The sequence below is a fragment of the Dendrobates tinctorius genome, unplaced genomic scaffold, assembly GCF_039654945.1.
Source record: "Dendrobates tinctorius isolate UK_male_01 unplaced genomic scaffold, ASM3965494v1 ptg000135l, whole genome shotgun sequence".
Lineage (NCBI taxonomy): Eukaryota > Metazoa > Chordata > Amphibia > Anura > Dendrobatidae > Dendrobates > Dendrobates tinctorius.
Window position 1 is genome coordinate 3,967,049 of NW_027361803.1, and position 24,551 is coordinate 3,991,599.

The following is a 24,551-nucleotide window of genomic DNA, read 5'->3' on the forward strand; positions in this document are numbered from 1 at the left end:
GAAAGAAATAATGTAAGAAATAAAAATTGGAACTTTGGAGCCCAAGAAAACATTTGTACAAATACTATAAGAAATGTACATCAGTTTCAAAAGCCAAGCTCAGCTATTTCATAGCGGATACCAATTTTATCATAATTTACCTAAAAAGGAACAATCTAAAGAATAAATTAAATAATACTTATAAAAAAGCACACCCCACCCCTTTCCCAAACCAGTTCACAAAGTTTGGAACTGGCAGAATTATTTTACAATTATAAAAAAAGTTTTTGTTTTTTTTTTGTGTTTTTTTGTCTTTTTTTTATTATCACTTTACTCTCCTTGCTCTGAAAAGAGTGCAGCATACTGTGACATATGACCCACAATAGTATAGTAATGGTCGGAGCATGTACAAAAAACTTGCAATACAACAAGCAGGAGGACAAAAATGTGGGGTGATCGGTAACAGATTGGAACAAGTTTACAAACTTTCAGAGCTCACAAAAAAATTACAATAAAAGGGTAAAAAGGATAGAAAAACCCAAATGTCTTGATTAATTATTCAATGACATGTGCACAACTGTGAGGTACCGCATAGAAACCAATCTCTCTCCGCCTAATACTCTACGCTAAAGTAGAAAAATGACAAAAAATATTATTATATCAGTCACTATGGGAAAAAGACAATTTTGCACATAGAGAAAATGATGAAATAATATGATGATAAATGACAAAATAATTTAGAGGATTCTTGGTTAATTTTTTAGGTGTTGCAAAATTTATGCGTGTTCTTCTGAGATGATGACACAAACTTTTGGAGCTGCAAATGAAGTTTGTGATCGTGGAGAACGGTTGAAATCTTAAGAAAATTGTGATAGAAATGTTCATTATCAGCCATTTTTTAGAGGGAGTAAATGTCATGAGTTCTACCTATTGGAGGTACATAGATACTCTACTTTTTCCCGTAGAGGAAGCCAATAAGATGCCATACTGAAGTGACGTCCTAAATGAGGGCTTGTGTCATCGTAGCTCACTGATTAGCTTAGTCATCTACAATACTGTTAGGTCACGGTGGTTACGATGTTTAACAGGGATGTAAGAAAAATTGTATTGACGGGATAGTTCCACCATCTGACTACAAAAACATCCTACGTGGTCTTCCATTACCTGCATGGTAGAATAAGGCAAAAATATTCACAAGACACCGGTTCAGAGGCCACGATGGAGAGTTGAGCAAAAAGGACCCTGGTCCAGCTGTCATGTTTGTAGTCCATGGCCGCCGGACCGGATCCCTGTGAAGCTTGTCCCACTTGCTCACACGAGCCAGTACCTTTTCTGATTTGTGAGCCTGGACTGATGTTATTGTTGAGGCATGACAAATACATGACGGTACACCGGGCCTTCTATACAAAGGAGGTGTCAAATAAATACATGTGCTACTTAGTACTCCAAACCCCATGGACTCTGTTGAGACCAAAAGTGATGTTGTGTCAACCATTCAGGTACCCAGGCGCTGGGGCCACTGTGTGGATGCTTGGTTAATTGACTCAATGAACTGGATGTCATCACTTCTGGTTCTGGCAAAGTGTCGTAATGGGGGTAAGTAACACTTTAGTAAAACTTTTTAAACAGTCCTTTAAGTATATAATATATATATATATATATATATATATATATATACTGTAAATAGATCATGCCAAGATAAGTCAGGGCATCATATACAATTTAAATTCTTTTAGGAAGGGAAATTTTGGGCCAATATTTTAGGAAGGTAAGCATCCTTCTTTAAGAATATTAAAAAGCAGAAGTCCCTAGTATAGGAAAGACATATACATTGATGTTGCCATGAACAGATTCAACCTCAAGACTCCATCTCTAACGCTGTTACGTATTGATGATATGGGTCAACTCTAGAGGCTAATACCTACCTAAGGAAAAGGTAGAAATAATCCAAATATTATACTCATGAGCAAAAGAGGAAACTGCTCAAAATTCAGGTAACCTTTTCAAAAATTTTCATTGTCCAGGTGGAACTATCTTTCAAAAGCAATGTGTAACGGAAAGGAAGAGTGTCAGAGTCAAGTATTTAAAGTTGGTAATACCATTCATACTTATTTGCTATGTGAAAGCTTTAATCCCCATATAAATATGTCAAATTTGTTGTACATCGGTGAATGGGAATTAATACAAATATAACTAATAGGGATTGATTTGTTAATATGTGAGGTTTCCATATCATAAGGGTATATGAAGTATTTGAGGGTCTATAAAGGGTCCAATCTAATTGATAGAAAGGTCTCTTGACAATAAGTTAACTATAATGTGTCCCTCTGCTAGGACCCCAGTGATCAGCTATAATCTGTGAGGAAAGCTGGCAATAATTGTGTTTTTAGAGTAAATGAAGAATTAGACATTTTTGGACCGTCCAGGTCTTACAGAGCTAGAGGTGCTCTTTGTAACCACTCTATCATCTAGCCATGAGATGAGAATCCTGAACAAAGGATTCCCCTTCTATTAATTCAGAATTCCCTAATAGAGTGCATTAAAATGGACCATCTAGAATGGACAACACTTTTAAATACAACATCGGTATGATGGGGAAACTTGCGTGCTGCACAAGTGCATCCTTGAAATTTGCTAAATGCCAGTTCAAAACTTGGTTTTAGTAAATCGAACATTTGGATTTTAGTAGACTCGATGACATGGCAGCTAGTAAATGTGATAATGAAGAGATTTACAACAAATATAAAAGTAAAATTATTAATGATATCTAATAATTAAGGATAGAATACTCCAACAGAAGCAGCCTCTGATGGAATTGGTCTTCGCAACTTTTCCAATTGGACCGGTGGAATGGAATTTATTTGACTTTTGACACAACTGGATGTAACTGGATGTAAAGATAAAAAAAAAACAGCGAAACCTCCGATACTGTGTGCCAGTAGTCACTGTATGATGTATAGTATCAATTTTATAAAGAAGATAACAGACAGTGCCCTGTACCCACTCATCTGTGCTTCATCGCTACTGTCGAGCACCAGACATAAATCATAACCAGAGGAACGTTTGAGGTCAAAGAATTGTTTTCCAGAAATCTTCCTCCTTGGTCATCAACATCTGTGTACGCTGGTGACAACTGCAAAATAGATTTAATGCTGCTGGCATAATGCATTGGTGAAAAATGTTCTCTTGGTTGTGTATTGTACTGTTCGATACAACTTAACCACATATTATCTAGTAATCATGGTGATAAATGCCATTTTTCGGTTCTTAAGTGGTTGTGCATATTGTCAGATGAATTGATTTCAGCAGGACTGGTTCGATCATTGTTTTTTTTTGCATACGTGAGGGAAAAAGGAATGGTCATGTTGAATTTTAACATGCCGGATCCTTTGTTTTTGAAGGAGTTACGCAACAATTCTAGACTTAAAACACGTGCACACTTGGATGAAAAGAGCAGGGTGTTTTCTATGAAGAACTGTTTGATCAGCTGCTATTGAAATTGTAAAGTCATCTTTAAGCTTCCTGGACATCGTTGAGCCATCTGTCCAATTTCACACCATACGATGCTTCCATACGGCACAATAATACAAAGATAGCCTTTCTTAAAAGCAGTTATCCCCAATGTGGAATCTGATGGGTCATTTTCTGACTTTTTTTGCATCTCCATATTAAAGTAGAGGCGTACATTTGTCAATGTGACCAAGTGCGAAAGGCCTTAAGGGGTCAATTCTCAAATAACTCTTAGACCACCTCCAATATATGTAAGAAAGGCTGCAGAACTCAATACTACTTCCGACTTCTTTAACATTTGATATTTGTACAGGTACAGGAATATTTTGAAAAAGCAACGTGGTTGGGTATTGAAATGCCAAAGTTTTGCAGAATCTTTAATAAGTTCTGAAGAGGCTTAAACTACACATTGCCATATGTTTGAATTTTTTTTTTGAGACATAATAGGGGTTCTGTTGATATGCATAGAGACTTTCCTGTACATCTTCAGTTTTAAACAGAAACATTTTGACATTTTTCCTTGTTGAATTCCATTTTGGTCAATGAGGAAAAAATTGGTTCATGTTCCATGAGACTCCATATGTATGGTGTGTAGGGAAGCAGGAGGTAAAGTACTGGATGGTAGGTGTGTGTCATCGAGGTGGCTGGCCTCTGTTATATAAGTCCCAGAAGAAAATACACCAGTAATCATGGATTACTGAGAGAATTTTTTTTAGTGAACCGGATTTTGGCTCCGGGATTTAGGAGCGATCAAAAGATCCTGGGTGGGGAAGGTCGCTCTCATACACTCCATCCCGGTGTTTGCTCATCTAATAATAGGCAGCTCTGCCAGCTCTGCAGTGTCTGTGATGTTTGGAAAAGATCGGTAAGGATGGAGAGTCTCTGACAGAGCCTGAGAGGTGGATATAAAACTAAATGAGTGAGACTCTTTTGAAATATTTTGCCTATCCAGTGAATGGACTGTTTTGTTATTTGTTTGTGCTGGAGAAAGGCTGTAGTTTCATTTTATTTGAGCTTTGTGGAAGTTTATGAAGTATAACAAATCTTACACTGTTTGATACAAGAATCTAGGGCCTGTGTGTACCCTAACTGCTAACAGAGAGCTTAAATTCCTACAGGAGGTATTCTCATCTAGAAGCTTTACCTCTAGGTGCTACTTTCTTGATAAATATGGAGTCCTATGGACCTTCAGAGAGTCTCACAGGTAGGATTCATACTCACTTGCGAGAGACGAGTGCGAGTCTCTCGCATGAAAACCTGGCACTGCCGCCAGCACTGGGACCGGAGCGTGCGGCTACATAGAAATACATGTTGCGGCACACTCCGGACCGAGTGCAGGCGGCAGTGCCAGGTTTTCATGCGAGAGACTCGTGCGAGTCTCTCGCAAGTGAGTATGAGCTCGTACGTAGACCTCCTTTACACATGTGCCGTTAGACAAAGTAGTTGAGCAGTGCACCAGTTAGTGGCAAGTATCGTTGATAACGTTGGAGCTTCTTCTACCTCTTAAAATTGAAAAAATAAAAATACTTAATGTAATGGAGAACTATCCGATGCAACGCGTTCTGCATCATCTGTACATCATAATTATGGAACTTTTGGATTCTTTATATTTCTTTTTGTGATTTTTTTTTTTTTACATTTTCTTATGTGTCTATACTATAACATTTCTTTGTTGAAAATAATATCTCTACCTAAAAAAAAAGTAAAAAAATAAAAAAAATAAATTATTAAATACAACACCCTTCTTAAAACCCTGAAATAATGAACATGGGATGAGAATACTTTTTGATTTTAGCAATAAATATATCTTGAGGCTGAAATGATAGAGCGGGTCTGACATAACGACGTTTTCATCCTTTGAAGCGTCGCTTCATCTTTCCAGCAGAAAAGAGGCCTTTGACACAAAATCCTTACATTGATTTCTGCGGACACAAGGAACAGATAAAGCATTTGTGTGGAGATGAGTCAACGAGCGAAGGTCGGTCGGGAGAATTCTTGCAAGTATTAAATCCAGGGTTGGAAAAGGCCTGTGGGTCAGTCCATTGGTTTTTCATGGGCAGCGATTGACTGCGAAACACCAATATGCTGCAACGTTCCTGGCTGTCCGATTAACTCCTTGGCTGCCATTCAGAGGGAGCTAAAGCGCATTGCTCTGCAATGCTTTCCAGGCCCCGCCGGCGACAAAAAAAGAGTTAATTTTCTTTTTTCAGATGCAGTTAAAAAGCAGAGCCTGTGATAGCATTGAGCTGCTTCATCAAACCTTCCAAGCTTGCCATTTGCTCACTTAGGTCGTCTTGCTCGTATACCTGTAAAGACAAAAAATATATATATATATTTTTTTTTATAATTATTTTATTTTTTTATAATCATATTTTTAAATACTTAAATTATTTTCAATAATCATGCTAAATGGGAAAAAAAAATAAAAAAATAAAATGTGTCAATTAATAAAATTCTCCTACACGTTCCAGCTCTTCTTGCCCATAACGCCATTGAAGGAGGTGAAACTTCAAATTTCTCTGCCCCGATTTATAATCTGTGGTACTGCTCCATCCCCCAACGATTATTTTTCATGCGATCTCTTGTAGAATACGGTCTATTGGGCCCATTGCTAAGTAGTTGCCTATTATGACTGCAAATTTTTCACACTTGGCCAACGGTTGAATGGTCTTAAGCCCCCGTCACACACAGCGATCTCACCAGTGAGATCGATGTGTGTGACACTTATCAGCGACCGGCCCCCCTGCCGGGTATCGCTGATTGTACTCGAATGGCCTGGACATTTTTTTGATCGCTGGTCTCCCGCTGGCCAGCACGCATCGCGTGTGGCAGGTGGGAGACCAGCGATCAGCGAGCTGGAGCTGGTAACCAAGGTAAACATCGGGTTTCTAAGCGCCGTGCGGCGCTTAGAAACCCGATGTGTACTTTAGATACCAGCGCTCTGGTGCAGGGAGCTGGTAACCAAGGTAAACAGCGGGTTTCTAAGTGCCGCGCGGCGCTTAGAAACCCGATGTTCACCTTGGTTACCGGTTCCCTGCACCAGTGCGCTGGTATCTTAACGTACACTGCGGGTAACTAAGCGACGTGCGTCGCTTGTTACCCGCGTGTCGCTGTCCTGATCGCTGCTGAGATCTGTCTGTTTGACAGCTCACCAGCGATCATGTAGTGACATACCAGTGATCCTGACACGTTGATATCGTTGTCGGGATCGCTGGTGAGTCGCTATGTGTGACGGGGCCCTTAGAAAGGTCACTCGGCGGAGGGTGACAATGAGCATGAAGTGATCAATGCTATGTGTTTTCTTCCATCAGTGGCATTCCCAGCAATGCGAATATCAGAAGTGGGTCTTACACTGGCAGGGTCGTCCGTGTGTTTATGACTTTCCTCGGATACCTCTGGAGCAGTGGGTACTGACACCGGGAGAAGCGGAGATCTCGCTTTTCCTGCCAGTCCCAATGACGCTGTCTTCACTTGTGGCTTGGGTAAACTGGACCCTAAAAAGCAAAAAAAAATGGAGAATAAGATATCGTTATACTTCTTCAATGACCGTTTTATTGTATTGTCTAGGAAAATGTATTCTGAGAGGTTTTTCAAGTTTCCAAAAAATATTTCATAAAATTCAGATGCGTAAGAAAATAATTTTAGGGCCATATAGCAAAAATCATCATCTGTTTCAGGAACTGGGGTAAAAAAAACACCCACTTATAAATGGTTTCTTTAGTGAGTAGATTTAGAAGAAGGAAGAATGCACAAAGTAATGTCAGAGTGGAGGAATAATGTTCACAGTAATGTCAAAGTATATAGATGATGCGATGCACACAGTGATGTCACAGCACGTAGATAATGTACATGGTGACATCACAGTACAAAAATAATGCACAGTTTTGTCACACTATATAAATAATGCACACAGTGACGTCACTCTATATAAATAATGCACACAGAGACGTCACTCTATATAAATAATGCACAGTTTTGTCACTATATAAATAATGCACACAGTGACATCACTCTATATAAATAATGCACACAGAGACGTCACTCTATATAAATAATGCACAGTTTTGTCACTATATAAATAATGCACACAGAGACGTCACAGCACATAGATAATGTACATGGTGACATCACAGTACAAAAACAATGCACACAGTGATGTCACACTATATAAATAATGCACACAGTAGTTTCACACTATATAAATTGTGTACACAGGGATGTCACTCTATATAAATAATGCACACAGAGACGTCACTCTATATAAATAATGCACAGTTTTGTCACTATAAAAATAATGCACACAGTGACGTCACTCTATATAAATAATGCACAGTGATGTCACTCTACTGTATATAAATAATGCACACAGAGACGTCACAGCACAAAGATAATGTACATGGTGACGTCACAGTACAAAAACAATGCACACAGCGATGTCACACTATATAAATAATGCACACAGTAGTTTCACACTATATAAATTGTGTACACAGGGATGTCACTCTATATAAATAATGCACACAGAGACGTCACTCTATATAAATAATGCATAGTTTTGTCACTATGAAAATAATGCACACAGTGACGTCACTCTATATAAATATTGCACAGTGATGTCACTCTACTGTATATAAATAATGCACACAGTGATGTCACACTATATAAATAATGCACACAGTGGTTTCACACTATATAAATTGTGTACACAGGGATGTCACACTATATAAATAATGCACACAGAGATGTGACAGTAAATATATTGTGCACATTGTGATGTCACACTGTATAAATAATGCTTTTATTGGTTGTTTTGGTAAAATTAAAGTTAAGCTCTGATTGGTTGCTTTGGTAAAATTAAAGCTAAGCTGTCATTGGTTTCTGTAGCAAACTGACAGCTAAGTGCTGATTGGTTGCTGTGGTAAAATGAAAGCCAAGAACTGATTGGTTGCAGAGGGCCACAAAGCCTGTTTTACTCTGAGACTTCTGATAAATGATGGCTACTGAGTCTATTGAATGTATTATGAAGGCATAAATCCCAGCTAAAATATGCAAATCGGAGCATTTAGCATTTTCGCTGGCAGCCGTCTCACTAATGATGATAATACTCTTTTTATTATAATCAGAGGCGTGCTTTTTCATCATTTATTAGCTCATCCTATTTCGTTCTGATGCTGATGTCAGCAAAACCTGGTAGCAACAAATTAATTGTGTAATTGTGCAAAGTGCAAAGTGCTCGGAGGGCAAAATAATGAGATAAGGCCTCTAAACGGTAACATTTACAATGGTTGTATCACCGCAGCGAAAGATCCCGAGGATCGGCGCCTGTTTAATATAATACCGGAGCATCGCCGGTTATTATCTCCCCTCCGTTGGCAAAAGTAAAATGTCACAATGCAAAAGACGCTGCAAGTAAGGGAATTAATTCAACTTGTGCGGCAGCTCGCGTGCCAAGAACGCTCGCTTGTCATCCCAACTAATTACTAGGAGCAGGATAGTAAGCAGCGGGGGGGGGTGAAATGGGGGAATAAATACATAATGAGATTGTGCTGCCATTTGGTCTGAAGACTGTAGGCTGCCAATATATAACATCCAATTCTTGAGGAAATCAGCCAGTTGCCAGCCATTGTGAAAACAAACACTGCTTGGAATGATTGCCATCCGTGGAGCAAGCACTGCTGTCGGGATGAACTGACAGCTCACGGGGGCTTTTAGTAACCAATGCTAACTATATCAGACCAGGTTATACCATGTAAAAATGTGCAAGTTATACAGGGTAGACTGACCAAGCTGTGCCAAGGAGAGTGACCAGGTTATACCACGTACCATTGTATACCTGAACGGTTGGCAACCCTGTAACCTGGTCATACAATGACCAGGTTACAGGGTTGCCAACCATCCAGACATTCAAGCACAGTCTGTAAAAAATAGGACACTTTTTTGCCCTGTCCTTAAAAAAAATTTGAAGGTGTTCATTATTTTTTTGTAAGCTGGAGAAACCCATACAAATTGTTATCATTTTACAGTTATTTGTCAAAGCAACTGACGTCTTCATAACAGAATTCTGGGCTGTAGACATGTATCACTTATAAATAATCCTAAAGTTTTATTAAGGTTTTCCAATATGTCCGTTAAAAACATTGTCTGTAAGGGATTTTTTGATAAGCCTTCATAGAAAAGAAAAGTCAAGTTGGCAACCTTGCCAAGTTATACCAAGTACTAATGAGTCTGACCAAACTACAGGGTGGGCCATTTATATGGATACACTTGGGTGGCCCGTTTATAAACCTGTATCCAAAATGGCCAAGTTCAAAATGGCCGCCATGGTCACCACCCATCTTGAAAAGTTTTCCCCCTCCCTTATACTAATGTGCCACAAACAGGAAGTTGATATCATCAACCATTCCCATTTTATTTAGGTGTATCCATACAAATGGCCCACCTTGTCTAGTGAGTACATAGGACCAGGCTATGGTAGATACAAATAGTGTCATCAACCTATGGATAGTATGTATGACCAGGCTTTACCACCTACAAATAATAAGGGATTACTACATAAAACGGTATTGTTTCCTGAAAAAACAGTCATAGATGGATTAGTTTTAGGGAAAAGAGGAAGAGAAGAGCACGAGAGAATATGGAGGGCTCCACATGGAATTATTGGACAACCCAAGTAAATCCCTGATATCTCTTCAGAACAGTTTTGGCGGAAGATTTTACTACCAAGAATTGTCCGGATTTTCTTGGTTGTTGGGTAGCATGGAGTTAGGATAGTGACGGTAGGTGATGGGTCACTGCAAATATGCAATGTTTGCTTCCTTAACAGTGCGTCATTGGGTTAGAAAAATCCAATATTTTATTGTATAAAAGAACATGTAGGGGGAATTTGGGCTTGTCTATTTTACCTGTACTGAAAATTGGTTCATTGTTTCCCCTCCCTCCCTGCTATGTGTGTGACAAATAATCCCATGACTAGCAACAAAATGAATGGATTGGGAATATTGTGGACCAAGCAGAATACAGGATACGGTTGTACCCTGTCCAGCAAGGAAAGATTAATCAGTCCTATGTATTTTTCTTCTTATTTTTGAGCTTGCTACTACCACAATCTGGAGAGTGCTTCTCCATAATATCCTGTACACTGCTCAGGTCTTCAGGCTCCTTGTTGACAGAGTGATGATTTCTGTGATTGTACTCATCCATCTAGTTGCCGGTTATTTTCTTAGACGTGTCCCTTTGGCTCTTTTAATTATAATAGCACATTTGGGTGAATTTTTTCATCTTATAATATGGACAATAATAAGCTTTATTCTGTTTATTTTTGCTTTTATAGAATGTTAAGCTTAGTAAGATAAAAGAGTCTTACATTGTCCCTTCTGTCCTGTAAAGGTGAGTGATTATATTCGAGTGGAGTAGAACTCTACAAAAATCCGCATTTCTCAAAATGTCGTGTGGTGTAGTGACCACTGTGTCCGCTAGGGGGCGCTGTGTGGGTGCCCCAGGACAGGCGTATAAGCATTTCCAGTGTCCTGATAGGCGTAGGATGCTGAATGATCGTAATGTATCTCAAGGTGGGTGGCCTTGAGATGAAGACTTGTGTATGTGTCGATCAGCAGTGATACTGCTGAGGTTCCGTGTCAATGTGTGAGGGAGAAGTCTTCAGGTGACTGGTGAGACGGGCGGTACCAGTTGCCTACAAATCCACCCAGGGGTGTGTCTGAAAACGCCTGTAATAAAAGACTATGTGAGTCTGTGAATGACCTGTGATGAGGTCATAGCCATGTGAACCAGTGGGCGTGGCTACGGACCATATAAGGTGGCCAGGGTAGGTCACATGAGTGAATGGAAGGTCCCATCTGAGAGAGATGGGGCTGCCTTCTGACAGCAAGTGAACGCTGTGTGTAATGGCTGCACATGCCTGGTAATTCCTGGAGGGAATGGATGACTGCAGCAGGGTAAAGGAACCATGAGTGAACCCTGACAGGTGAGATAACTGAGGCTGAAGAGCCTGTGTATGCATAACCTGACCACAGGGATTACAGAGCTGAACTCTGTCATGGACGCTATGCTGAATCTATGAACTTTATGTTACTGCTGTGGGTTTATGATGCCTAATAAACCGCATGGACTATGATTGTTTTATGGAAAACCCATGCCGGATCTGGTTTTGTGGCTGCTAAGCGAGTATCCCCTACATGAATGACAGCGCTACCTTACAGTGGATTATTTGTAATTGGCTTCCGCACAATTTAGCAGTTGGCCATTTTTTTTCTGAACCACAATGGGAAAATGAAAGGTTAAATAAAATTAAAAAATCTTTATACTCACTGCTCACCTCTCTGGCCATTCCGCTCCTCACCAACATCTATCCAACCTCATCGCATCTTCCAATCCTCTGCTGCTCGCGATGGAATCTTAGTTCCTTGCTCAATGTGCCAGACTTCCATGACATTGTGAATCTATTGACCTTTTGTGAATCCATGACACCCAGAAGTCTAGCACAGTGCGAGAGGACTGAAGATTCCATTGCAAGCAGTGGAGGAATGGAATATGTGACTGGAAGACCCTAGAGATGTGAATGGAGGGTGAGTATAAATATATATTTTTTTATTTTTTACTTTGTTTATTATGCTCTAGGATCTGTAAAGAACTCTAGAGCATAATCTGGGACATTAAATTAGCGGATAATCAAATTTCTTTGGAAAAAACAATCGTACAAATAGGCGAACTCTAATTTTTCCTGATCCACTCATCTCTTCTGTCCAAGTTTTATCGTAAAGCCTTCCGCAACACCAAAACTATTAAACCAATTTTGCAGAACCCAACTGCTTATCAATATTTAATTCTGCAATTCATTTTTAAGGTGGCCGTACACTTAAGATAACTATTGGCTGACTGTTTTTTGAGTCAACAGTTATTCCGCTCAGCCACAACTGCATGGTAGTTATTATTATTATTAATTATTATAGCATCATTTATTCCATGGCGCTTTGCATCTGAGGAGGGGTATACATAACAAAAACAAGTACAGTAATCTTAAACAATACCAGTCCTAACTGGTAGAAGAGGAGAGAGGATCCTGCCCGCAAGGTCTCACAATTTAAAAGGGACGGGTGAGGATACAGTAGGCGAGGGTAGAGCTGATCGTGCAGTGGCTTGGTCGATTGGTGGTTACTGCAGGTTGTAGGCTTGTCAGAAGAGGTGGGTCTTCAGGTTCTTTTTGAAGGTTTCCACGGTAGGTGAGTCTGATATGTTGTGGTAGAGAGTTCCAGAGTAGGGGTGATGTGAGAGTGTTAGAGGGGAGGCCACAGAGCAGGAGGTTGCAGTAGTCAAGGCGGGAGATGGGATTTTGCAGATTCTTGGTTGAGGAATGTAGGGATCCGTGAAATATTTTTGAGTTGAACTTGGCAGGAAGTGGAAATGGCTTGCATATGTGGTTTGAAGGAGAGATCAGTGTCAAAGATTACCCTGAGGCAGCAAGCTTGTGGGACTGAGGAGAGTGGGCAGCCATTTACTTTAATGGATAGGTCCGTTGGGGGAGTCGAGTGAGATGGGGGAAAGATGATGAATTCTATTTTGTCCATATTATGTTTTAGAAATCTAATGGAGAAGAAGGATGAAATAGCAGACAGACATTGTGGGATTCTGGTTAGTAGGGAAGTGATATCTGGTCCAGAGATATAGATCTGTGAGTCATCAACATAGAGATGATACTGAAAGCCGTGAGATTCTATGAGCCGTCTCAGGCCGAAGGTGTAAATGGAGAAGAGCAGGCGCCCTAGGACTGAACCTTGTGGGACTCCAACCGATAGGGGACGAGGTGAGGAGGTGGTGTGCGAGTGGGTGACGCTGAATGTCCAGTCTGTTAGGTATGACGAGATTCAAGATAAGGCCAAGTCTGTGATGCCAAGAGATGAGAGGGTCTGTAATAATAGGGAATGGTCCACTGTGTCAAAGGCAGAGGACAGGTCCAGTTGGAGGAGGACAGAGTAGTGTCGCTTGGCCTTGGTGGTTAATAGGTCATTGGTGACCTTAGTTCGGACAGTTTCAGTGAAGTGGTGTGACCGGAAGCTAGATTGTAAGCGGTCGAAGAGGGAGTAAGAAGAGAGGTGGGCGGACAGTTCAAGATGGACATGTTGTTCCAGTAGTTTTGAGGCATAAGGAAGAAGTGATATAGGGCGATAGCTTAATACAAAGGATGGGTCAAGAGAGGGCTTTTTGAGGATGGGTGTGATTGAGGCATGTTTAAAGCTTGAGGGGAAAACTCCAGTTATTAGTGATAGGTTGAAGAGATGGGTTAGCGTTGGGATTAAGACTGTGGTGAGGTTTGGGATAAAGTGGGATGGTATTGGGTCAAGTGCATAGGTGGTGAGATGTGATCTTGAGAGTAGAGTGGAAAGTCGATCTTCTATAATGGTGGAGAAGATGGTTTTGGAGGAGGAGGGTTGAGCAGTTAGGAGGAAGGGCTCAGTTATTCACCTGTCCTGGCTCAAGTGCTGAGTCTTGCTCCCTTGTGGACCCATTATACTGTATGGAGGACTAGGTGAGGCCATTATACTGCATGGAGCACTATGTGGTGCTTATTATACTGTATGAAGCACTATGTGAGGCCCTTTATACTGAATGAAGCTTTATGTGAGGTCATTATACTATATGGAGCACTATCTGGGGCCTATTATACTGTATGGTGCACTATGTGGTTCCCTTTACACTGTAATGAGCACCATGTGGGGCTCATTATACTGTATGGAGGCCTTTATATGGAGGGCTTTAAGGGGATTACAGTTAGAGAATCATACTGTGATAAGGTCACCATACTTTGTTGGGGAGGGTGTGGAGGGGGGAACAGTAGGGTCAACATACCATGCATGTGTAGGGTACGTTGCAGAAATTCACTGTGGGGATATCATACTGGGCTAGTAGAGCACTTTTGTTGGCATAATACTTTATTATTTATATTACTTAAGGTTTTTATACTTTATTATTACATGTTTAAATTAGGTCATTGAGCCATATGCTTACCACTCTTCTTTAACATATTGTATTATTTCAATATTTTATTCTAAGATCTATTAATTAAAAAGTACTTTACTTGTGAGACAACCCCTTTAATTTTGTTTCCATATGAAAAAGTTCATCATTATATTTGATGATAAGGAAAAACTTTCTGAATTGTAGACTTTTTTTTTAATAAATATCAAGGTTGGCCCAAGACTTTGACCAAGCTTTTAATTTTGTCCCTCTGTGTATTTGAGTTTGACATCCCTGGTTTAGCTTCAAGAGCTTATAAATATTTTCTACCACTTATGTTCACTATGTGCTCTGATAATGTTTTCAGCTTATTTCTAGTTGGCTAGCATGGCTGAAAATAAGATGGCACATGTGTGCCAGTATTTATAAATCTTCCCTAATATATTGGAGCTCACAAAAAATAGAAACAGGAACTGTTCTCCTTAGGGTTATAGAAACATAGAATGTCGGAAGGGACCTCCAGGGTCATCATGTCCAACGCCCTGCTCAATGCATTAGTCACTAAACCATCTCCGACAGATGTCTGTCCAGCCTCTGTTTGAAGACTTCCATTGAAGGAGAACTCACCACCTCTTGTGGCAGCCAGTTCCACTCATTAATCACCCTCACTGTCAAAAAGTTTTTCCTAATGTCTAATCTGCGTCTCCTCCCTTTCAGTTTCATTCCATTGCTTCTCGTGTTTCCATGTGCAAATGAGAATAAGGATGATCCCTCTACACTGTGACAGTCAGTCAGATATTTGTAGACAGCTATTAAGACTCCTCTCAGTCTTCTTTTTTGCAAGCTAAACATTCCCAGATCCAAAAGGCCCTCGTGAGATATCAGTTTTATATTTTGGACTTCATTTACCCATTTGAGGTCAATCAATCTGTCGAAATCCATTTTATGAGATGGAAGCCCTAGATAATCATGGACATGGACACAGATGTGATGTGAAAATGGTCTAAAACCAATGATTTGATGACATACAAGACCACAATTATTAATAATTCCAATGTTTCTATTTTAGACCATTTCAACTTTTATGGGGTGCTTTTAGCAGCAGGAGAATGCTTTTATTTTCCAAGCCTTTCCTACACAAGTTTTGATTTTATGAGCATTGTACCCAATTCTATGGAGTGACGCAGGTCGCACCTGTATTGCCCGAGGTCTACAGTGAAGAGACTGTGATCAATGACCTCCTCTATGACTTGCATATAGCCCCTCCGTATACTGCAATAACAATGTCCCCCGTTGTCTCATTAACAAAATGTTCTCAGCATTTTCAGAGCTGCGTCGTGCATGATAAGCACATTTAAACAATACAAATTATTTTTGGAACATGTACATTTGGGTCGTGCGCAGATCATTGTTTTCGTGAAGTTCTTTTCTCGCTGCTTATATGAATCTCGCTGATGTTAATATATGAACGGAGGCTAAACAATAAGGAAATTAGACATTTCTTTCTGGGATCCAATGACTGTAAAGAGCTCACACTGGAAACGGACTGACCATAAAGCCCGAAATGTGTGCAACATTATTCAACGGATCATAGACTTCTTCAGTGCCTCGCATAGTGAAAACCTAACCCTCTACAACAAAGACTTAAAAATAAAGCTTCTGGGCAAAATTTCTATCAGGGCTTCAAGCCTTTCATAAGATATTCATAATATTGGTGTCTTCAAATGTGGCAAAGGAGCCTTCAAGCCTCCTCAGACTGAGACCTCCGAACCCCCTATAGCTACGTCCTCGGTCAAAGTATATTTGACTCCTTTCATTTTCGTAAACAATGTTTGTGGAGCACAATTCAGTCTCAGTTGGTCATTCATTTCACGGGAACTCAAAAGTGAGAAACCATATGAAGATCTTCTCAACCCTTCAGAGTTATATTCTTGCAAATAGGTAGAACATTTAAAAATGTTAGCACCAATTCCTCAATGGAGTGTTTTTTTTAGGTTATTTTTCTGTCTTTCTGATGGTGGGATATGGTATGTGGGTATCATTTTGTTTGTATTAATATTTTACTGATTTTCATGGTGTTCTCTTGTAGGATGAGTTGTTATTTGCTAATGGATGAATGGCTTTTGTTGCCTTCTGATATAAGCTACCACAGTACAGTATTGTTTGCTCATATGCTCATGACATATTGACCTAGCTTGCTGAAACAATGAGCCCCTGAGACCTTCCCCCCCTGATCTGTGAATGAGGAGGGGGACTTTTAAAATATCAGTGTGGTGAGACACAATCTCAGATTGTGTGTGGAACTAGGATGTGATCACAGCACTTCAGAGAGAAAGAAGAGTATATGGACTATGTTATCCTCTGTCTGCTGGATTGTTGGACTCTCATTTCACAGGGCTTTATCCTGTACTGAACTGCATTCGGCTTCTGGACTATCTTATCCCTTTTGTGGTGGATTGTATATGGACCTTTTGTATTTTTGCCTAAATAAAGGTCTTGAAATTGTTCAGTCTTTGCTTTCTCTGTTGATTGTGTGATACCGGAGAAGGACCCCATGACAACTGGGGGCAGCAGTGGGATCAACAGAGCATATCCTAATGGAGAACCACCCACAGAGTGAGTACAGAAATTGGACTGTATCCAGTTTACAGGAGAGAGCCAGAGACCTGGGCCTGAACTACCAGACACTGACTAAAGGAGCCTTAATTGATCTACTGGTGGGTGCTAGCCCATGCACCTACTCTCATATGTCTGAAGGACAAGTGCAGGAGACGAGGATCCCCACCCCCAAAAAGCCAGTGGATGGTGTGGTACGAAGAAGAGATGGCGGTTCTGGGCCCAGGCGTCTCTCTGGAGTATAAGAAAGAGGCTGCTCGCCGAGCACAGCGGAGACAAGAAGTGATGGAAATCGAAAGAGGGAGTAATGCAATGTGGAGTGTAAACCCCACGATCCGGGAGCCTGTACGGATCACCTGGACAGACTTTAAGCCATTTGATGAGGCTTCCAGAGATATGGAGGGGTTCTTCAAGGACTTTGAGCAGCAGTGTGCTGTAATAGAGGTACCCCACTCTGGCTGGATGCGTTTAATAGTGGGACTCCTGAACGGAAGCGCAGCGGAGGTTTACCGAACCATTGATTCCCAGCGGAAACAGGATTATAACAGTGTTAAGCAGACTATCCTGGATTACCATACCATCACCCCAGACTCACATAGGGCAAAGTTCCGAGACTTCCCATGCACCATGGGGGGTCATTTAGGACGTATGGCAATATGATGTCCCAGGCATGTCGGAGATGGCTGGAAGCAGAAAACGCCTTTACTGTGGAAGATGTTATACAGGCTTTTCTTATAGAAACATTTTTTGCCAAGTGCCCCGCAGAATTACGAGAATGGGTCTGGGAGCGGACACCGTGCACCGTGGACAGAGCTTCAGCCCTGGCTGATGAGGCCCTTACTATCTGACCGCAATGGAAGAGGTTTATGGATAATAAACAACAGCCTACTCCCACGCCCCAGCCCCCTCAGACAATATCTGCCCCTCCACCCAGCCGCAGGTCGATGACAAACACGCCTCACAATCCTGGGCCCCAAAAGTTCTGATCATGACCAGGGGGTATCACCAAGAGATGTTATGGGTGTGGGCAACCTGAGCATTTGCAATTCAGCTGTACCTCAAGGATTCAGAGAGTGCCCCACACTGCCCCACCTCGTCCAATGCATCTTGTGCACTCCATCCCGCCTGATGAAGAGTTACCACCACCCCCACCCGAGAGGACCACCAACCCGAGCACCATAGATACCCCACCTGGAGTGTATGGACTCCGGCCTTTGTCCCTCAGAAATACAAAGCAATGGCATTGCCACCTGCAGGATGTCTTAATTGATGGATACAAAACGTTGGGATTTAGAGACATGGGGGCATTTCTGACTATCGCTGACCCACGTGTGGTTCGACCCGAGGCAATTCACCCAGGCCCAGGAATTGCCATTGTCTTGGCAGGGGGTGTCCGCAAATATATACACCTAGCTTTGGTGCGTTTGGATTATGGTTTTGGAGAAAAACTGTGTTGGATTGGAGTTATGGGAGGACTTCCTGCAGATATCCTCCTTGGAAATGACATTGGGGAGTTGCAGTGTCATTTTGTGGGAGCAGCCACTCAACTACAGGCCCTTCAAGCACCACGACATCTGGACCTCACTGTTGAGCAATCTGTTTGGCCAGAAGGTCCGTGGGCCTCTCAGTCTTCTGAAAGAACAATTGGAGGGAGATATCGCAGACATCGGAATGCCCATCATTCCCTACGTTCTAGAGTTCAGAGACTGTATCGCCCAGCTAGCTACCTTGGCTAATGAACATCAGCAAATGGCCCATTCCAGTCAAAAAACCTGGTATGACCATAATGCCAGGACCCGGGAATTTATGGAAGGACAACAAGTGCTCACAATTTTTGCAACCCCTACCACTGTACAAGGAACTATAAACAGTGGAGCAAAGTGGACTAAAGTGAGCAGGCCAGAGGTCTGTGTAGACTTCATGGCATGCTCGCTTATTAAGAGGGAAGAGAGGTTGTGATGGTGGGATATGGTATGTGGGTATCATTTTGTTAGTATTAATATTTTACTGATATTCATGGTGTTCTCTTGTAGGATGAGTTGTTATTTGCTAATGGATGAATGGCTGTTGTTTCCATCTGATATCAGCCCCCACAGTACTGTATTGTTTGCTCATATGCTAATGACATATTGACCTAACTTGGTGAAACAATGAGCCCCTGCGACCTTTCCCCCCTGATCTGTGAATGAGGAGGGGGATTTTTAAAATATCAGTGTGGTGAGACACAATCTCAGATCCTGTGTAGAACTAGGATGTGATCACAGTACTTCAGAGAGAAAGAAGAGTATATGGACTCTGTTATCCTCTGTCTGCTGGATTGTTGGACTCTCATTTCCCAGGGCTTTATCCTGTACTGAACTGCATTCGAGTTCTGGGCTATCTTATCCTTTGAGTAGTGGATTGAATATGGACCTTTCATATTTTTGCCTAAAGGTCTTGGAATTGTTCACTCTTCGCTTGCTCTGTTGATTGTGTGATATCTTAGAAGGACCCCGTGACAGTCTTGTTTTTCCTGTTTTTTTGGTGCTGTTTAATGAATTTGGCACAAAACAAAAGATGCTTTTGCAACATTTTGAAAAATTGCAAATTATGAATTAGCTCAAAAACATCTGGCTAATGTAAACCATGCTAATATCGAACAAATCACCTAAAATGAACTGAAAAAAATTAGACTATAAATGGTGCAATAGCCAAAATATATTTGGCACCAAAATAAAAATGAATAAAATCCATACATTTACTCCAAAAAAGCCATAAAAGGGATGTTATCGATTTAAGTAACATAGCAATTTTCTTGTTTTTCATTCAAAGGTTATATGTTTTACTTCATCAAGGAGTGTTAATTTTCTGCTTATGCTTCCTCAGAGCTCCCAACCGTTCCAGATTCAGCAGGACTGTCCTTATTTTAGGTCTCAGTCCCGCCATCCCAGCATGTCAGAGCTGTGTCCCGAATTCTAAGGGCTCGCTTACACTGGTGAGTAGCCAGCGTATAAATCGGATGAGCATTATCAGACGTTCCGTCGGATAGCACTCACTCCAATGTCCCTTTTGGACCACTGAGAGCTATCGTAATCTGTACTGAAGGAAAAAAAGAGGCCGGAGAGAACAGAGAGTAGGACCGGACCGGGGAGAGCTACCTCAGCGGGACAAGTGAGCGGAAAAGTGTTATTTCTTTTTACCCCTTTCCCTCCATTTTGCTAAATTTGCATAAAATGGATCACAAAAGAATCAAACTGATTTGCTCATTTTTACCCCACTCCCTATTTAAAGTACATAAACTCTCAGCTGAGCGGATTACGCATGTGTATGGAAGAGCAATGTCGAGAGGAGTACCTGGTGGCCAAATAAGTAGTCAGCTGACAATTATGTAAGTTGTGTGAGTATCTGATCCCCTTTTGTAAATAAATATTTGTATCCTGATTGGAAATGTTGAAAAATTCCACCAAAAATGTCAAAAATTGTTCTGCGTAGCGTTAGTGAGAAACCAAAATGTAGAAAAACTAAACTTTAAGCCTAATTTTTCATTGTCTGCAGGTAGGAGATGAATGTCATTTCTGTGTAATGAAGAATCCCAGTCAAATGAGAATTATCCATACACTGCAATTATTTCCTTTGATGAGCCGGTTTCGGTAACCTTCCGACATGTCTCACACAACACCCAATTTCCTATATTTTTTATTTTTTTTGATGAGACGCTATCAACTTTGATGATTACTCAGCCTGTTTAATATTGATATTACAAATTGATTTCTGGGCCATGAATAAGTTAAGCTCGAGAGAAATGACATTTGCGGAGGATTAAACTTATATTTGCGCTGACAAAATATATCGTCTCCTTTCAGCTCCTGCATTTAGATTGCGTTCGGCTGACAGTTCTGGAAATGGATATAAAATCAGCCTATTTTTTTATTTATTTCAAAATGATATCTCAAAGTCTAAACGGATCTCATTAACTTCTCCTTGGTTTCAATGCTTCAACGCCTACTGAGCACTTTACCATTACCCCTGTTCGGAAGGAAGATACATAAAGTATTCTTCCCTCGTCAAAACTTTTCAATCTTCAAAACTAATGAAGATCCGTCATGCTGAGCCGGAGTTAACTATGATCAACAAAATCCCAATGGATTTTCCATCTTGAAGATGCAAGAAAAAAAGAAAGAGTCAGGCACTTCTTAATTATGTCTTATTCTTATACAAAAGTCAATAACATTAGCATTGGAGTCGGCGAGGAATAGAAATGAGCAGTAAGTATCTACTGTACTTTACCCTGAAAATATCCGATCAAAACGTTAACCGCCTAAAGAACTTCTTTTAAGTTTTCGTTTTTTCTTCCCCTTTTTCCAAGAGCTATGACTTTTTCTATTTTACCATCTACATAACCGTGCGAGAGAATGTTTATTATGGGTTGATCTTTTGAACGGCTCCATTTATTTGATCATAATGAGATATGGGGAAAAAAAATTCAAGTTCAGTGAAATGGTGAAAAAACGCAATTCCTTCATTTTTCCTGTTCTGGTTTTCCAGGTGGTCTCTGGTGGCTATCCTCTTCAGTCCACGTCAGCTGCCAACAGACTTCCTCTGGTCATGGAAATTTAGTTTTTCGGTGTCAAACTTCATCTTACTAGCCAATAATTCCTTCATTCGCAGCCTCCCAGCTCCCGTCAAGCCTTGCTTTTGCTTTCTCTCTCTGTAAATGCACCAACAACACCCCAACAAGGTCGATGATACCAGTTGTGGACATATCAAAACTGCCTTCCATTTCCTAAATATTGAGAGATTTAAAAAATTTCCATATTATCCCCACTAATCAGTAACACGAGGTCAGGCTCGGACAGGCCCAAAGGGTAACAGTGGAATCCCTTGGTGGGCCCCTGTGCAGATCTAGGCCCCCAACCTCACTGTGCGGGCAATACTTTGCATAATTCACTTGATTCACTCTGTACAGAAAAAAGCTGCATCTCATCATTCATTAACCAAACTACCCAGTTTATTATTATATAGAGATAGAGGTAAATTTGTGAACGAGGGAGGTGTAAGATTTGTATGCAGGTGAAAAGTGGATCCCCCAAAGTCAATGTTATTGGTGAGCCCTTGGCACCCCAGTCCAATACTGAGCAAGGTTTCTCAACACCGACTTATCCAACTTTTTGTGTCCCTAACAGTTAGGGGTTAGATAAGATGACTTCATCCACTGCTCGGGCCCCAGTTGTCTCACCGGCTCGGCCCACCATTTTTTCATACAGTCTTCATATACCATAAAGAGTATTGAAACCTTACGGAGGAGCCTTCAACAATACTCGCCATATACATCAAGTTCCTCTCCCAAAGGTGATGAGCAACAATAACCCAAATGTATTTAATTTCTTTTTCATGTTCTTCGAGGCTGAAGACTTTATCTTAGTGATAAATGGAAACTAGAGTTGAGCGAAACGGGTCGGTCAAATTCATAAGTCGTCGACTTTCGCTAAAGTCGGGTTTCATGAAATGAAACCCGACCATAGCGTGAGGTCGGCGACCAGAGCGCAAAGTCAAGTTTCAAATGATGCTTCCAGCGCCCTTTTTCAGCCAATGATGGAGGACGCACACTGTGGGCAACGCGATGTCATGGGCAGCGGTCACCACCATCTTTCAGAAGGGCATGCAAGTGATTGGCTGGCTTTGTGTGGCGTCACAGGGGCTATAAAAGGGTGTGCATGCTGACCGCCATCTTACCTCTGCCGATCTTAGCATAGGGAGAGCTGCTGCTGATGATGATTCTGTAGGGAGAGCGTTAGGCAGGGAAGAAGAAAAAAAAAATCTGCTTCTGCTGGTAGCGATTTGCACTGTACAACACAACAGTTTGTGTGCAGTGACAGGGGAGGCTATATTTTTGTGCATCAGCTCTGTTGGTTATTAGGCTGCCTTATAAGGCTCCCTGATAGCTGCATTGCTGTTTGCACACTGCTGTGCAAACTGCTTTCTTAAAAGCAAAAATACTTTTCTTCCTCTTTTCTGCACAGTTACCAAGCATTCATTTTTCCACACTTTTGTGTGCAGCAGTCCTGCTTATTAGGCTGCCTGCTGCCATACTTGGACTGAGAGCATCAATGTAAGCCTCCTAAAATCTCTAGGGAGATTCAAATTCTCCCCAATACTATATACACCTCGTACTTTGTCATACACCAGCCTATTTCAGCCTGTTAAATTGAGGTGTAATCTATAGTGGGCCTGAGATAATTGTTCAGCCTCCTAAAATCTCTAGGGAGATTCAAATTCACACCAATACTATATACACCTTGTACCTTGTTTTACAGTACCATATAGCTGGTGGTATTTTGGGTACATTTTCCCAAAAATGAGGAAGTATGGTGGAAGAGGCCGTGAACGTGGGCGGGGGTTGCCAGCTGGTACTGATGGTGGTGGTGGTACATTTGCTGGTAGTGGCAAAAGCACAATAGCACCTAAGGCAGGAGGTGTTGAGCCTACGTCATCGTCTGGCTCCACAAGGCCTCGAAGGCTCCCTTTTCTGGGAGTAGGTAAACCGCTTTTAAAGCCGGAACTTCAGGAACAAGTTTTGGCTTACATTGCTGACACAGCCTCCAGCTCTATCGCCTCCTCTTCTGAAGTTTCAAAAAATAAAAGCACTGAGTCGTCAGTGGAGGCTCCTGGTCAGGAACAACGCCTTTCCTTGTGTCCTTCACCCCTATCAAAAGTGAAGGATGCGGCAGGCCACACTACAGATTACTCCATGGATCTCTTTTCACATACAATGCCTGGGTTATCAAGTCAAATCGTGAATTTCCCAGTCCAAGATGAATCTGACATGGAGTGCACTGATGCACAGCCACTGATAGATTTTTCTGCTTATACATTCACTCACAGTACTACATTGTCCTCGTAGTGTACTGAGCCAGAATCTGACCCTGATGAAACTCAGGTGCCCCTTCTCGCGTACTATACCACCTTAGACGGTGACACAGAGGAAGGTGCACATGAAATTGAAGAGGAGGTGATGGATGACCCAGTTGTTGACCCAGATTGGCATCCATTGGGGGAAGAGGGTGCCGCTGCCAATAGCTCAGAAGAGGAGGAGGAGGATCAGCAGCAGGCATTGACATCGCAACAGCTGTTATCTGGCAGGCCCGTAGCAGTCCAAAAACGGGTTACAAAAACCAAAAGAGTTACAGGACCGATTGGCCAGACGGTCAAATTAGCACAGCGTGCAAGGCCTCAAAATGTCTTCCATAGTAGGAAGAGTGCAGTGTGGCACTTTTTTGAACAAAATCCTAATGATCAGGCAAAGGTTATATGTAAGAAGTGCGCAAAGACCTTTAGCCAAGTGAAAAATCTGAGAAATTTGAATACCAGTTGCATGCTTAGGCATTTAACCACCATGCACTTGCAAGCGTGGACGGACTACCAAACCTCACGTACAACATGTGCACCTGTTCCGAATGAAGGTAGTCAGCAATGCTACATCACTTCCCCCACTGTAAGCC

The 24,551-nt window shown here is 41.4% G+C and overlaps 1 protein-coding gene across 1 annotated transcript in view; it reads right to left on the reverse strand.

The window, feature by feature from the left end:
- Positions 1 to 4,851: 4,851 nt before the first annotated feature.
- Positions 4,852 to 24,551, reverse strand: part of DCC (DCC netrin 1 receptor) — a 1,068,191-nt gene continuing 1,048,491 nt past the window's right edge. Inside the window, exons 28-29 of the mRNA XM_073543872.1 lie at positions 6,841 to 6,983; positions 4,852 to 5,795 (exon numbers count right to left, since the gene is read on the reverse strand). Of these exons, the coding sequence (XP_073399973.1) occupies positions 5,706 to 5,795; positions 6,841 to 6,983 (233 nt within the window). The 3' untranslated portion in view covers positions 4,852 to 5,705. The remainder of the gene's footprint in view (positions 5,796 to 6,840; positions 6,984 to 24,551) is intronic.